The sequence below is a fragment of the Crinia signifera genome, chromosome 2, assembly GCF_055691185.1.
Source record: "Crinia signifera chromosome 2, ASM5569118v1, whole genome shotgun sequence".
Classification (NCBI taxonomy): domain Eukaryota; kingdom Metazoa; phylum Chordata; class Amphibia; order Anura; family Myobatrachidae; genus Crinia; species Crinia signifera.
This window is the reverse complement of record NC_139218.1, coordinates 160,820,587-160,836,958: the sequence shown is the minus strand read 5'-3', so window position 1 is coordinate 160,836,958 and position 16,372 is coordinate 160,820,587. Positions and strand designations below refer to the sequence as shown.

Sequence of the window (16,372 nt, the reverse complement as noted above, 5' to 3'; positions counted from 1 at the left end):
TGTTCTAAATTTATAATTAATCAATGAGCTGAGGTGGAGTCTTAGCCAGTGGTACCATCAGGGGTGTGTAATGCACTTTAGGGTAGACAGCCAATCAGCTGCCAGATTCAATCTGTCAATCAAACACAGCAGCCAATCAGAGAGCTGGCCATTGATCAGCAGGCCCTTTATGACATCACAGACAGACCCACGGAACTCTCTGTGCTTGTCTGCTGGCTGGCTTTCAGTTGGGTGGGTGGGCGGCAGAGGGGGAGGATGTACGTCTCGTTTCTCCTGAAAATTGCGGTTTTTCAGCGTTTCCGGAAAAAGTTGCGGTCCGACGCGCAAAAGTGGGGTATCGTAGAAATCGCCTTTTAAAGACGCACCTTTCTGGCCCCACAAAAATGGGCATTTCAAATTAGAAACAAGTCAAATGAACAAAATAGTGTGAATAAGTAAGTATTTCAGGGGTGAGTTAGCAGGTTATTGGGGTAGTAAGTCCTGATTTTTTTGGAGGTTGCAGTGACCACTACGCCATTCAAAATAGGCAGGCTTTAGCATAAGCATTTAGGCCCCGTAGGATGATTTTAGCTAAAATGTGTCCCAAACACTCAAACCGGCTTGTATCTTGCAATGGAAAATACGGGAAACATGACTTAGACAGCAAATGAAACACTGTATGCCATGTTTCCAAATTTTTATGCACAGTGGTTACAGCATGAAGTGAATGCATGTGAATATACACAGGTGTATTGCATTAAACAAGTCCAATGAGCGTGAAAAAAATGGCCGGCCTGCCTGCTTTCATCCATCATTTGTTCTAAATTTATAATTAATCAATGAGCTGAGGTGGAGTCTTAGCCAGTGGTACCATCAGGGGTGTGTAATGCACTTTAGGGTAGACAGCCAATCAGCTGCCAGATTCAATCTGTCAATCAAACACAGCAGCCAATCAGAGAGCTGGCCATTGATCAGCAGGCCCTTTATGACATCACAGACAGACCCACGGAACTCTCTGTGCTTGTCTGCTGGCTGGCTGTCAGTTGGGTGGGTGGGCGGCAGAGGGGGAGGATGTACGTCTCGTTTCTCCTGAAAATTGCGGTTTTTCGGCGTTTCCGGAAAAATTCGCGGTCCGACGCGCAAAAGTGGGGTATCGTAGAAATCGCCTTTTAAAGACGCACCTTTCTGGCCCCACAAAAATGGGCATTTCAAATTAGAAACAAGTCAAATGAACAAAATAGTGTGAATAAGTAAGTATTTCAGGGGTGAGTTAGCAGGTTATTGGGGTAGTAAGTCCTGATTTTTTTGGAGGTTGCAGTGACCACTACGCCATTCAAAATAGGCAGGCTTTAGCATAAGCATTTAGGCCCCGTATCATGATTTTAGCTAAAATGTGCCCCAAACACTCAAACCGGCTTGTATCTTGCAATGGAAAATATGGGAAACATGACTTAGACAGCAAATGATACACTGTATGCCATGTTTCCAAATTTTTATGCACAGTGGTTACAGCATGAAGTGAATGCATGTGAATATACACAGGTGCATTGCATTAAACAAGTCCAATGAGCGTGAAAAAAATGGCCGGCCTGGCTGTTTTTATCCATCATTTGTTCTAAATTTATAATTAATCAATGAGCTGAGGTGGAGTCTTAGCCAGTGGTACCATCAGGGGTGTGTAATGCACTTTAGGGTAGACAGCCAATCAGCTGCCAGATTCAATCTGTCAATCAAACACAGCAGCCAATCAGAGAGCTGGCCATTGATCAGCAGGCCCTTTATGACATCACAGACAGACCCACGGAACTCTCTGTGCTTGTCTGCTGGCTGGCTGTCAGTTGGGTGGGTGGGCGGCAGAGGGGGAGGATGTACGTCTCGTTTCTCCTGAAAATTGCGGTTTTTCGGCGTTTCCGGAAAAATTCGCGGTCCGACGCGCAAAAGTGGGGTATCGTAGAAATCGCCTTTTAAAGACGCACCTTTCTGGCCCCACAAAAATGGGCATTTCAAATTAGAAACAAGTCAAATGAACAAAATAGTGTGAATAAGTAAGTATTTCAGGGGTGAGTTAGCAGGTTATTGGGGTAGTAAGTCCTGATTTTTTTGGAGGTTGCAGTGACCACTACGCCATTCAAAATAGGCAGGCTTTAGCATAAGCATTTAGGCCCCGTATCATGATTTTAGCTAAAATGTGCCCCAAACACTCAAACCGGCTTGTATCTTGCAATGGAAAATATGGGAAACATGACTTAGACAGCAAATGATACACTGTATGCCATGTTTCCAAATTTTTATGCACAGTGGTTACAGCATGAAGTGAATGCATGTGAATATACACAGGTGCATTGCATTAAACAAGTCCAATGAGCGTGAAAAAAATGGCCGGCCTGCCTGCTTTCATCCATCATTTGTTCTAAATTTATAATTAATCAATGAGCTGAGGTGGAGTCTTAGCCAGTGGTACCATCAGGGGTGTGTAATGCACTTTAGGGTAGACAGCCAATCAGCTGCCAGATTCAATCTGTCAATCAAACACAGCAGCCAATCAGAGAGCTGGCCATTGATCAGCAGGCCCTTTATGACATCACAGACAGACCCACGGAACTCTCTGTGCTTGTCTGCTGGCTGGCTGTCAGTTGGGTGGGTGGGCGGCAGAGGGGGAGGATGTACGTCTCGTTTCTCCTGAAAATTGCGGTTTTTCGGCGTTTCCGGAAAAAGTCGCGGTCCGACGCGCAAAAGTGGGGTATTGTAGAAATCGCCTTTTAAAGACGCACCTTTCTGGCCCCACAAAAATGGGCATTTCAAATTAGAAACAAGTCAAATGAACAAAATAGTGTGAATAAGTAAGTATTTCAGGGGTGAGTTAGCAGGTTATTGGGGTAGTAAGTCCTGATTTTTTTGGAGGTTGCAGTGACCACTACGCCATTCAAAATAGGCAGGCTTTGGCATAAGCAGTTAGGCCCCGTAGGATGATTTTAGCTAAAATGTGCCCCAAACACTCAAACCGGCTTGTATCTTGCAATGGAAAATATGGGAAACATGACTTAGACAGCAAATGATACACTGTATGCCATGTTTCCAAATTTTTATGCACAGTGGTTACAGCATGAAGCGAATGCATGTGAATATACAAAGGTGCATTGCATTAAACAAGTCCAATGAGCGTGAAAAAAATGGCCGGCCTGCCTGCTTTCATCCATCATTTGTTCTAAATTTATAATTAATCAATGAGCTGAGGTGGAGTCTTAGCCAGTGGTACCATCAGGGGTGTGTAATGCACTTTAGGGTAGACAGCCAATCAGCTCTCAGATTCAATCTGTCAATCAAACACAGCAGCCAATCAGAGAGCTGGCCATTGATCAGCAGGCCCTTTATGACATCACAGACAGACCCACGGAACTCTCTGTGCTTGTCTGCTGGCTGGCTGTCAGTTGGGTGGGTGGGCGGCAGAGGGGGAGGATGTACGTCTCGTTTCTCCTGAAAATTGCGGTTTTTCAGCGTTTCCGGAAAAAGTCACGGTCCGACGCGCAAAAGTGGGGTATCGTAGAAATCGCCTTTTAAAGACGCACCTTTCTGGCCCCACAAAAATGGGCATTTCAAATTAGAAACAAGTCAAATGAACAAAATAGTGTGAATAAGTAAGTATTTCAGGGGTGAGTTAGCAGGTTATTGGGGTAGTAAGTCCTGATTTTTTTGGAGGTTGCAGTGACCACTACGCCATTCAAAATAGGCAGGCTTTAGCATAAGCAGTTAGGCCCCGTAGGATGATTTTAGCTAAAATGTGCCCCAAACACTCAAACCGGCTTGTATCTTGCAATGGAAAATATGGGAAACATGACTTAGATAGCAAATGATACACTGTATGCCATGTTTCCAAATTTTTATGCACAGTGGTTACAGCATGAAGCGAATGCATGTGAATATACAAAGGTGCATTGCATTAAACAAGTCCAATGAGCGTGAAAAAAATGGCCGGCCTGCCTGCTTTCATCCATCATTTGTTCTAAATTTATAATTAATCAATGAGCTGAGGTGGAGTCTTAGCCAGTGGTACCATCAGGGGTGTGTAATGCACTTTAGGGTAGACAGCCAATCAGCTGCCAGATTCAATCTGTCAATCAAACACAGCAGCCAATCAGAGAGCTGGCCATTGATCAGCAGGCCCTTTATGACATCACAGACAGACCCACGGAACTCTCTGTGCTTGTCTGCTGGCTGGCTGTCAGTTGGGTGGGTGGGCGGCAGAGGGGGAGGATGTACGTCTCGTTTCTCCTGAAAATTGCGGTTTTTCGGCGTTTCCGGAAAAAGTCGCGGTCCGACGCGCAAAAGTGGGGTATCGTAGAAATCGCCTTTTAAAGACGCACCTTTCTGGCACCACAAAAATGGGCATTTCAAATTAGAAACAAGTCAAATGAACAACATAGTGTGAATAAGTAAGTATTTCAGGGGTGAGTTAGCAGGTTATTGGGGTAGTAAGTCCTGATTTTTTTGGAGGTTGCATTGACCACTACGCCATTCAAAATAGGCAGGCTTTGGCATAAGCAGTTAGGCCCCGTAGGATGATTTTAGCTAAAATGTGCCCCAAACACTCAAACCGGCTTGTATCTTGCAATGGAAAATATGGGAAACATGACTTAGACAGCAAATGATACACTGTATGCCATGTTTCCAAATTTTTATGCACAGTGGTTACAGCATGAAGCGAATGCATGTGAATATACAAAGGTGCATTGCATTAAACAAGTCCAATGAGCGTGAAAAAAATGGCCGGCCTGCCTGCTTTCATCCATCATTTGTTCTAAATTTATAATTAATCAATGAGCTGAGGTGGAGTCTTAGCCAGTGGTACCATCAGGGGTGTGTAATGCACTTTAGGGTAGACAGCCAATTAGCTGCCAGATTCAATCTGTCAATCAAACACAGCAGCCAATCAGAGAGCTGGCCATTGATCAGCAGGCCCTTTATGACATCACAGACAGACCCACGGAACTCTCTGTGCTTGTCTGCTGGCTGGCTGTCAGTTGGGTGGGTGGGCGGCAGAGGGGGAGGATGTACGTCTCGTTTCTCCTGAAAATTGCGGTTTTTCAGCGTTTCCGGAAAAAGTTGCGGTCCGACGCGCAAAAGTGGGGTATCGTAGAAATCGCCTTTTAAAGACGCACCTTTCTGGCCCCACAAAAATGGGCATTTCAAATTAGAAACAAGTCAAATGAACAAAATAGTGTGAATAAGTAAGTATTTCAGGGGTGAGTTAGCAGGTTATTGGGGTAGTAAGTCCTGATTTTTTTGGAGGTTGCAGTGACCACTACGCCATTCAAAATAGGCAGGCTTTAGCATAAGCATTTAGGCCCCGTAGGATGATTTTAGCTAAAATGTGCCCCAAACACTCAAACCGGCTTGTATCTTGCAATGGAAAATATGGGAAACATGACTTAGACAGCAAATGAAACACTGTATGCCATGTTTCCAAATTTTTATGCACAGTGGTTACAGCATGAAGTGAATGCATGTGAATATACACAGGTGTATTGCATTAAACAAGTCCAATGAGCGTGAAAAAAATGGCCGGCCTGCCTGCTTTCATCCATCATTTGTTCTAAATTTATAATTAATCAATGAGCTGAGGTGGAGTCTTAGCCAGTGGTACCATCAGGGGTGTGTAATGCACTTTAGGGTAGACAGCCAATCAGCTGCCAGATTCAATCTGTCAATCAAACACAGCAGCCAATCAGAGAGCTGGCCATTGATCAGCAGGCCCTTTATGACATCACAGACAGACCCACGGAACTCTCTGTGCTTGTCTGCTGGCTGGCTGTCAGTTGGGTGGGTGGGCGGCAGAGGGGGAGGATGTACGTCTCGTTTCTCCTGAAAATTGCGGTTTTTTTAGCGTTTCCGGAAAAAGTCGCGGTCCGACGCGCAAAAGTGGGGTATCGTAGAAATCGCCTTTTAAAGACGCACCTTTCTGGCCCCACAAAAATGGGCATTTCAAATTAGAAACAAGTCAAATGAACAAAATAGTGTGAATAAGTAAGTATTTCAGGGGTGAGTTAGCAGGTTATTGGGGTAGTAAGTCCTGATTTTTTTGGAGGTTGCAGTGACCACTACGCCATTCAAAATAGGCAGGCTTTAGCATAAGCAGTTAGGCCCCGTATCATGATTTTAGCTAAAATGTGCCCCAAACACTCAAACCGGCTTGTATCTTGCAATGGAAAATATGGGAAACATGACTTAGACAGCAAATGATACACTGTATGCCATGTTTCCAAATTTTTATGCACAGTGGTTACAGCATGAAGTGAATGCATGTGAATATACACAGGTGCATTGCATTAAACAAGTCCAATGAGCGTGAAAAAAATGGCCGGCCTGCCTGCTTTCATCCATCATTTGTTCTAAATTTATAATTAATCAATGAGCTGAGGTGGAGTCTTAGCCAGTGGTACCATCAGGGGTGTGTAATGCACTTTAGGGTAGACAGCCAATCAGCTGCCAGATTCAATCTGTCAATCAAACACAGCAGCCAATCAGAGAGCTGGCCATTGATCAGCAGGCCCTTTATGACATCACAGACAGACCCACGGAACTCTCTGTGCTTGTCTGCTGGCTGGCTGTCAGTTGGGTGGGTGGGCGGCAGAGGGGGAGGATGTACGTCTCGTTTCTCCTGAAAATTGCGGTTTTTCGGCGTTTCCGGAAAAAGTCGCGGTCCGACGCGCAAAAGTGGGGTATCGTAGAAATCGCCTTTTAAAGACGCACCTTTCTGGCCCCACAAAAATGGGCATTTCAAATTAGAAACAAGTCAAATGAACAAAATAGTGTGAATAAGTAAGTATTTCAGGGGTGAGTTAGCAGGTTATTGGGGTAGTAAGTCCTGATTTTTTTGGAGGTTGCAGTGACCACTACGCCATTCAAAATAGGCAGGCTTTGGCATAAGCAGTTAGGCCCCGTAGGATGATTTTAGCTAAAATGTGCCCCAAACACTCAAACCGGCTTGTATCTTGCAATGGAAAATATGGGAAACATGACTTGGGGCAGTATTCAATGCAAATATTCTCCGTGCACGGCGAGCATTTTTTTTTGCTCGCCGTGCACTCTCCGTGATTTTGCGGAGATTCTCCATGTTTGGAGATTCTCCGTCACGGGTCTTTAGTGAGTATTCAATGCGGCTGATACTCGCCGCCCCTCGCGGCGAGTATCAGCCAATCCGGAGAATGAGGTGACATGGGAGGAGGGCGGGAGAATGATTTCCCGCTCTCCCGTCCCATATAAATAAATTCTCCGCTGCGCACTCTCGCCGTTGGAGAACTGCAGAGAGCAGAGAGCAGTTGTTCAGCACCTATTCAGCACCTACTAACCTACCTGAATTCAGGAGCCTACGCACCCCCGGAGAGAGGAGAGGAGAGGAGAGGAGTGGAGAGGAGTGGAGTGGAGTTTGGAGTGTGGAATTTGTTTTTTTTTTTTTAGGTGAGAAATCTGTGTAGTGTTATGTCGGCTGCTATGGGGGTTTTGGTTTCACTTTAGGGGGGCTATGGCAGTTGTGCATTGTGTGATCAGTTGATTTTGTTTTGTTGTTTGTTTTTGCTGTTTTTTTTGGCTTTTATTGTCATGCTGCATGCTTTTTTGGGGTCTTAGGGGGTGCCCAGCTTGCTTCGGGCGTGGCCCTGGCTCCCCCTTTGCAAGGTTGGGGTTTTTTTTTTTTAAATGGTGCTTTTTTTCTTGCAAAGTGCATTTTTTCTTTAAAGCATGCAGCATGGCTTTTGGGGGTGGGGGTGGGGGTGGGTGCCCCCCTCTCCTGGGTGTGTGATCTGACCTTGCATGGGGCTTTTGGGGGTGTAAATGTGTTTCAGATGTGTTTTTCATGTTTTTTTTTTTCCACCAAAAGTCATGCTGCATGCTTTTTTGGGGTCTTAGGGGGTGCCCAGCTTGCTTCGGGCGTGGCCCTGGCTCCCCCTTTGCAAGGTTGGTTTTTTTTTTTTTAAATGGTGCTTTTTTTCTTGCAAAGTGCATTTTTTCTTTAAAGCATGCAGCATGGCTTTTGGGGGTGGGGGTGGGTGCCCCCCTCTCCTGGGTGTGTGATCTGACCTTGCATGGGGCTTTTGGGGGTGTAAATGTGTTTCAGATGTGTTTTTCATGTTTTTTTTTTTCCAGCAAAAGTCATGCTGCATGCTTTTTTGGGGTCTTAGGGGGTGCCCAGCTTGCTTCGGGCGTGGCCCTGGCTCCCCCTTTGCAAGGTTGGTTTTTTTTTTTTTAAATGGTGCTTTTTTTCTTGCAAAGTGCATTTTTTCTTTAAAGCATGCAGCATGGCTTTTGGGGGTGGGGGTGGGTGCCCCCCTCTCCTGGGTGTGTGATCTGACCTTGCATGGGGCTTTTGGGGGTGTAAATGTGTTTCAGATGTGTTTTTCATGTTTTTTTTTTTCCACCAAAAGTCATGCTGCATGCTTTTTTGGGGTCTTAGGGGGTGCCCAGCTTGCTTCGGGCGTGGCCCTGGCTCCCCCTTTGCAAGGTTGGGTTTTTTTTTTTTAAATGGTGCTTTTTTTCTTGCAAAGTGCATTTTTTCTTTAAAGCATGCAGCATGGCTTTTGGGGGTGGGGGTGGGTGCCCCCCTCTCCTGGGTGTGTGATCTGACCTTGCATGGGGCTTTTGGGGGTGTAAATGTGTTTCAGATGTGTTTTTCATGTTTTTTTTTTCCAGCAAAAGTCATGCTGCATGCTTTTTTGGGGTCTTAGGGGGTGCCCAGCTTGCTTCGGGCGTGGCCCTGGCTCCCCCTTTGCAAGGTTGGGTTTTTTTTTTTTAAATGGTGCTTTTTTTCTTGCAAAGTGCATTTTTTCTTTAAAGCATGCAGCATGGCTTTTGGGGGTGGGGGTGGGTGCCCCCCTCTCCTGGGTGTGTGATCTGACCTTGCATGGGGCTTTTGGGGGTGTAAATGTGTTTCAGATGTGTTTTTCATGTTTTTTTTTTCCACCAAAAGTCATGCTGCATGCTTTTTTGGGGTCTTAGGGGGTGCCCAGCTTGCTTCGGGCGTGGCCCTGGCTCCCCCTTTGTAAGGTTGGGTTTTTTTTTTTTTAAATGGTGCTTTTTTTCTTGCAAAGTGCATTTTTTCTTTAAAGCATGCAGCATGGCTTTTGGGGGTGGGGGTGGGTGCCCCCCTCTCCTGGGTGTGTGATCTGACCTTGCATGGGGCTTTTGGGGGTGTACAGATGGAGCAGGGCTTGTTATTGCTGGCGGAGCGCCAGGACCGTGTCCCTGGCGATCCGCCAGCAATCTGGCGCTCTGGCTGAATGAGACGCTCGTGCGTCTCCCACGCACGAGCGTCTCAATAGCCGGGCGGCGAGGCGGCGCGGCGGGTGCAGTCCTGCCCGTCTCCAGCTTCAGGGAGACGGGCAGGGCTGCGGGGGGCTGCGGGGGGGCGGTGTGGACCGGCGGGGACCCGGGGAAGCCGGCGGGGACCCGGGCAAAAGCTCCGTCGGAACGGGACGCGCGTGCACCTCGTGCACGCGCGTCCCCTTCCGACATACAGATGGCGCGGGGCGGGGGATGGCGGGTGGCGAGTCCTCCGCCATCCCCAGCAAAGACAAGCCCTGCGCTATCTGTAAATGTGTTTCAGATGTGTTTTTCATGTATTTTTTTCTCCTTTATATACAACAGGTATGTCGAGGCCAAACAGAGCACGTGGACCCCCTTCCCCTCTTTTTTCCCATACAGGTGAGTCCAGTCAGGAAGCAATGGAATCAAGGGAGGAAGAAACGGAGACCATTCCTACGTTGGCGAGGAATCCTAACCGGCCGGTGCAGGATGTAGCGGAAAGCCAAGGACAAGGAGTGCAACGCACACAAACAATAACTAAAAGAAGACAGGTACTGTAACTTACGGAACAATGAATATGCACACCAGGATGACATACAATCAAAACCAAACTAATTTTTGTTTAATCATTTTTTCAAAAAACAGGCCACAGATGAGGAACAACCCAGTGGATCGGGTGCACAACCGTCTGCACCAAAGAAAAAAAGAGGACGGAAGAAGAAGGGACCCACAGAGGATGCAACAGCGGAAGAGAACACTCCGTTCACTACAACGGAGAATAATGTTCTGGTGGAATACGCGTACAAATTCCAGGACAAGCTGTTTGGTGTACGCAGACAGGAGACCAGCTTCAAGGAGCGAAAGAAGATCTGGTCATACATTGCTGAGAAGGTACGGTCTACAGCTGTTTACATCCTTTTAATTCAACTTGTTCATAAGGTCCTTTTTCCAGTTTAATTCCAGATTTATTGATGTATATTTTCACTTCCATCATAGGTTACAGCTGTGAGTGGCAACCCAAAGGATGCAGACAAATGCCACAAACGATTCAATGACTGTCGCCAGCAAACGAAGAAGAAGATGGGAAAGGTTCGGCAACATGGTTTGGGGACTGGAGGAGGCTCTCCATTACAGGTGAAATGGCTTCCATGGGAGGAAGTCATCCAGGCCCACTTCAATCCCATCATGGTTGAAGGAGTACCAGGTTCGGTGGAGTCTAATGTACGCCGGGCCGAAGTGTTGAATGCACAGGCAGATGCGATTCCCAGACAGCACAGAAGACGACGAGAGGAAACACCAGCAGGAACCTCTTCGCAAAGACCACAGGAGGGTAAGCATTTGTGATTAACATATGAGAATTTTTTTTAGACTTTTCAACTTAAATGATTTTCTGACATTTGTATAACAGATGTTCAAGCAGAAAACACAGCAGCTGTAACTGCACCAGCTCCAACTACAATCAACCAGGAAAATGCACCCGACGAAGAATCGACGGCACAAGAGACCTTCACCCTGGAACTTTGTCCACTTAGTCACTTGGAAAGCTCAAATGTGACTGAAGACACCCTCATTGGATTTGAAGGAAGCAGTTTGTCTACTTCCCAGCGAACAGAAGAAACAGGATTTTCCATTCAACAACCGAGTTTCCAGCTTTCCAACCTGGATACCGTAGAGGAATCGGAGGAAGAGGAGGTGGATGCAATAACAACACCGCCATTGCAACGTAAGCTAAAATCCTTATTTTAAACCTTGTGTTACAGTTATAAAAATGGGTCATTTTGCAGTTTCTCAGACAATCTTTTCTTGATTATTGTAGCGGACTTGCAGCTGATTGAAGACATCCAGCAACGCCAGACTCCATCACGTGTGCAGAGAGTACGTCAAATGGCAGCAGTCATCGAAGACAGCCAGAACCAGTACCGCCTCATGATGGAACAACGGATGACTGCCATGGAGAGGCACCTGGAAACGCTGGCAACATCAATGGCTGACATTGAAAGACGAAGGCAAGAGGACTGGGCAGAAATCGAAAGACGACGTCATGAAGACTGGCTGGAATCCGAACGCAGACGACAAGAAGACAGCAAGGGACTTCGAGAAAGCATTCAGATTTTGACAACGGGAATCTACAAGCTGGTAGAGAACGTCACGTGTCAACAGGAGACCTTGAGGAACATGTCTGCTTGCCAGACTCAAATCTCTGCAAGCTGCATGCTAATTGCCAACTGCCTGAGGACCAGGAATGAACAGGACTACGTGGGACAACAAAGAAGTTCAGACCTAACGACGCCACATCTACACCAGCAGCCTGTGCATCCACCTACATTCATGTATGGTCCATCCCAGTCTTACCAAGGATACTCTGGACTGTACAGCCATCCACCTCCGTCAAGCACCGTCCAAAGGCCAAGCAGACCACCAAGACACTCAACACCTGAAAGAGCATCAACCACCCAAGCACCAGCTGAGGAGGAAGAGGAGCACACATTGTGAACACGGTTGTATATTTCCTTATATATTTTGATTTGTATGTCTATCTTAATTCTTACTTTTTTATGTTTATGTTCTCATCCCTTCTTTCTTTTTTTTCAATTTTGTGTGTTTATTTAACCCCTGCTTTTACATTTTCAGCTGTGTTCATAAAGGAGTTGGGCGTTACAGATATGCAATGGATGCGCGTGCATGCATTGTAAATTGTTGGGAAATGATGAGAGCTCCTTAACAATGGTGGATGTAATAATGGGCCAAAAAACAGCAATCTGATCCCACATTTTCTTTTTTCCCAAAAATCTTTACTTTTGTTTGTGAAATATGTTATATTGAATGCCAGATGTATCACCATTTTTCCCTAATTTTTTTTTTCAGATGTTGCAAAGAAGATTGGTTAGAGTTGAAATCGGGACTCATCTATTTTTGAAGCGGACAGAATGAGACAACATGATCGCATAATGGTGAGTTACAATAACCGTGCACTTGTGTTATCGCACAGGCCAAGCGCTGGACTCCATCCTTTGGCCTGTGAGATAGAACAACTGCTCTTTGCAAGTGTTTGCGCCAGCAAAGCTCCATTCCACAGGCTCCACGCACCACCCCAACCGTGCACTTGTGTTATCGCACAGGCCAAGCGCTGGACTCCAGCCTTTGGCCTGTGAGATAGAACAACTGCTCTTTGCAAGTGTTTGCGCCAGCAAAGCTCCATTCCACAGGCTCCACGCACCACCCCAACCGTGCACTTGTGTTATCGCACAGGCCAAGCGCTGGACTCCAGCCTTTGGCCTGTGAGATAGAACAACTGCTCTTTGCAAGTGTTTGCGCCAGCAAAGCTCCATTCCACAGGCTCCACGCACCACCCCAACCGTGCACTTGTGTTATCGCACAGGCCAAGCGCTGGACTCCAGCCTTTGGCCTGTGAGATAGAACAACTGCTCTTTGCAAGTGTTTGCGCCAGCAAAGCTCCATTCCACAGGCTCCACGCACCACCCCAACCGTGCACTTGTGTTATCGCACAGGCCAAGCGCTGGACTCCAGCCTTTGGCCTGTGAGATAGAACAACTGCTCTTTGCAAGTGTTTGCGCCAGCAAAGCTCCATTCCACAGGCTCCACGCACCACCCCAACCGTGCACTTGTGTTATCGCACAGGCCAAGCGCTGGACTCCAGCCTTTGGCCTGTGAGATAGAACAACTGCTCTTTGCAAGTGTTTGCGCCAGTAAAAGCTCCATTCCACAGGCTCCACGCACCACCACAACCGTGCACTGGTGTTATCGCACAGGCCAAGCGCTGGACTCCAGCCTTTGGCCTGTGAGATAGAACAACTGCTCTTTGCAAGTGTTTGCAATAAATACATTATTAATTTATTTTATCTGTTTTTAATTACAGGTAGGTTCTACTGCAATCAAATGAAGATTACAAAGTAATGAAAGACAATTGAAATTTCGCAAAACTTTTATTTTTAACATGAAACATATTTATGTAATTTTTTTCTAATAAAAAAAGAAAAAAAAATGCTGTGTCAAGTGTTTAAATTGTTAAAAAGGTGTAGATTCATTGCGAGTGTCCATTAATGTTCAGAAGGTATAGCCCTTAGGTATATAGGTCCAGGGCAAGTGTCCCAAAGGTATAGGTCCAGGGCAAGTGTCCCAAAGGTATAGGTCCAGGGCAAGTGTCCCAAAGGTATAGGTCCAGGGCAAGTGTCCCAAAGGTATAGGTCCAGGGCAAGTGTCCAAAAGGTATAGGTCCAGGGCAAGTGTCCAAAAGGTCCAGGGCAAATGTACCAAATTGTTCTCATGGTAAAGGACCAGGGCAAGTGTTCACAAATATTCGGAGGAATCTGTAAGAAAATTTTTTTTCAAAAATCATTTTCATTGATAAGTAGATTTATATTAAAGTACAAATGAGGATGTCTTCCTGATAGTGCGACACTCACCTGATAACAGCAGCAAGTCGACTAAAAGTAGTCATGGAGCACACATCATCAGGTACAGCCTGTTCTAAAAGTAGGGGGTGACACACATCAGTCCACAGCCATTTGGGATCAACCGACGGAAGATGCTGGAAGAAAAAAACAGAAGGTATTATTCCAATTACACAAGGCCCCATTCCTCCTCCCACCTTCCCCATGGGGAAGCGATGCTCACCTGGTGACAGCTCCTGGGAATGAGGCAAGCAGCATCACAACAGCAGGGGTTCCCCATATACACAGGTATTCATCTGTAGGCCCCAAAACCATTCCGCCTGAAGAAGCTAGAAGAGAAAAAGAAGGTGTATTATTAACATTACACAGGGCCCCATTCCTCCCACCTTCCCCATGGGGAAGCGATGCTCACCTGGTGACAGCTCCTGGGAATGAGGCAAGCAGCATCACAACAGCAGGGGTTACCCATATACACAGGTATTCATCTGTAGGCCCCAAAACCATTCCGCCTGAAGAAGCTAGAAGAGAAAAAGAAGGTATTATTAACATTACACAGTGCCCCATTCCTCCCACCTTCCCCATGGGGAAGCGATGCTCACCTGGTGACAGCTCCTGGGAATGAGGCAAGCAGCATCACAACAGCAGGGGTTACCCATATACACAGGTATTCATCTGTAGGCCCCAAAACCATTCCGCCTGAAGAAGCTAGAAGAGAAAAAGAAGGTATTATTAACATTACACAGTGCCCCATTCCTCCCACCTTCCCCATGGGGAAGCGATGCTCACCTGGTGACAGCTCCTGGGAATGAGGCAAGCAGCATCACAACAGCAGGGGTTACCCATATACACAGGTATTCATCTGTAGGCCCAAAAAACTATTCCAACTGAAGAAGCTAGAAGAGAAAAAGAAGGTATTATTAACATTACACAGTGCCCCATTCCTCCCACCATAACCATGGGGAAGCGATGCTCACCTGGTGACAGCTCCAAAGTAGCATAATTTCAACAAAATGATCGGCAAACAACAAGGAACAACCAAACTAGTGGGCCAACAGATGTAAACAAAAACAACCACGCCAAATAAACTCTGAAAAACATGAAAGAAAAATATAGAAAGCATTAAAAAAATATATTTATACAAAAAAAAAGAAACTATGGAATAAAAATACTCACAGCGTGAAAAATAAGTCCGGATGAGTCGAGCTCTCGCTGTATCTCGTTCATTCATACCGGTGTGCAAATCTGTAGAAAGGTCCCCATGCCGGAAAACCTCGGCATCTACAGTCACCGGCAAACGGTTTGCGATACAAATGTTGTGTAGCACACAACAGGCATTAATTATACCGCAAACCTTCGCCGGTGAGTATAAAAGGGCCCCACCGGTCTTGTCTAAACATCTGAACCGGCTTTTAAGGACACCGAAGGTTCGCTCAATTACTGCCCTCGCTGTCGTATGAGCCTTTTGGTAGTTTTCTGCAGCTTCGCCCACCGGATCAGACAATGGGGTCAGGAGCCAGTCCTTATTGGGATAACCGCCATCACCTATATCAAAAAATGAAAAAATTCAATTGTAGATATTTGTATTGCAATAACAAAAAAAAAAAAAAAGGAATAGGCTACTCACCTAACAGCCAGCCGTCCGGCATTCGACCGTGCTCGAAATCGGCATACAAGGCAGACTGGCTTAAAATGAACGAGTCGTGGGACGACCCAGGAAAACCCACGAGTAAATCAGTAATTTTCATTCGGTGGTCGCAGACCACCTGAACGTTCAGTGAGTGAAAATGTTTTCGATTGCGAAAACACTCCTCACTTTCACGCGGTGGTCTGAACGCCACATGGGTGCAGTCGATCGCGCCCAGCACATTGGGGAACTTCCATTTTGAATAAAAACCAAATCTGATCTCATTCCAACCGCTCTCTTGATCTGGGAATTTTATAAACTGGGTCGTCAATTTGCGGAATGCCTTTATGACCTGGCCTATACAGCGCGAAAGGGTCGGCTGTGAGTATCCGCAGGTTTGGCTCAAAGTGGGCTGGAATGTGCCCGACGCAAAAAAATGCAACGCACCCAACAGTTTCTGGAAACCGGTGAGTGCGTGATTGCCCCGTCCCCGAGCGACCAGGTCTGGCTCCATGAGATCATAGAGCATGTGGATTGCCTCAGACGAAAGGCGATAATTAGATATCACCTCCGCCTCGGTGAGATCACCCAGTTCACGCCTACTACGAAAATGGCGTGGACGTGGGACTGAAACCCGCACTGCCTCACCTAATGGAGCTATCGCCGAAACACTAGTGCCATCATCCAAATCTGATTCCTCCTCCACGCAGGCATTCAGCATGAACGTGACAAAAGTGTCCCTAAACAACTCCATAACTGTAGACAGTGTTAAGAAATTGCAGACAAATGCAAAAAAACGCAAATTACCCTGAAAAAACGTTTCCAAACAGCAGACTGCAAAAGCTGTGTTATCTCCTCAAAGGCCAAACGAAGGAGTGAGGTGGGGAGGTGATTCATGGGTAAAAAACGTGTGGAGAATCATGCTGGGTAAAAAAAAAATAAACTTATAAATCAGATATATATTTATAATGAACTTGGAGAACAAAATGAACTTGAAGGAAACTCAAAATAAATTAAAATACACTAGTACAGTTTATATTAACACTGCAAAATGCTTATTGCA

The 16,372-nt window shown here is 46.1% G+C and overlaps 1 protein-coding gene and 1 long non-coding RNA gene across 2 annotated transcripts; one reads left to right on the top strand and one right to left on the bottom strand.

Moving 5' to 3' along the window:
- Nucleotides 1–9,596: 9,596 nt before the first annotated feature.
- LOC146058917 (uncharacterized) lies at nt 9,597–13,208 on the top strand. Its single transcript, XM_083171116.1, has 6 exons — nt 9,597–9,824; nt 9,919–10,164; nt 10,270–10,603; nt 10,682–10,996; nt 11,090–12,224; nt 13,151–13,208. The coding sequence occupies exons 1-5, from the start codon at nt 9,618–9,620 to the stop codon at nt 11,764–11,766; spliced, it is 1,779 nt and encodes a 592-aa protein (XP_083027242.1). The 5' UTR covers nt 9,597–9,617; the 3' UTR covers nt 11,767–12,224; nt 13,151–13,208.
- A 160-nt stretch (nt 13,209–13,368) lies between these two features.
- LOC146058916 (uncharacterized) lies at nt 13,369–15,051 on the bottom strand. The gene is made up of 8 exons (XR_014470037.1): nt 14,859–15,051; nt 14,660–14,772; nt 14,472–14,578; nt 14,285–14,390; nt 14,098–14,203; nt 13,909–14,014; nt 13,698–13,822; nt 13,369–13,601 (listed from the first exon to the last, which is right to left on the bottom strand). It is a non-coding gene; the product is annotated as an uncharacterized LOC146058916 (long non-coding RNA).
- Nucleotides 15,052–16,372: the final 1,321 nt, after the last annotated feature.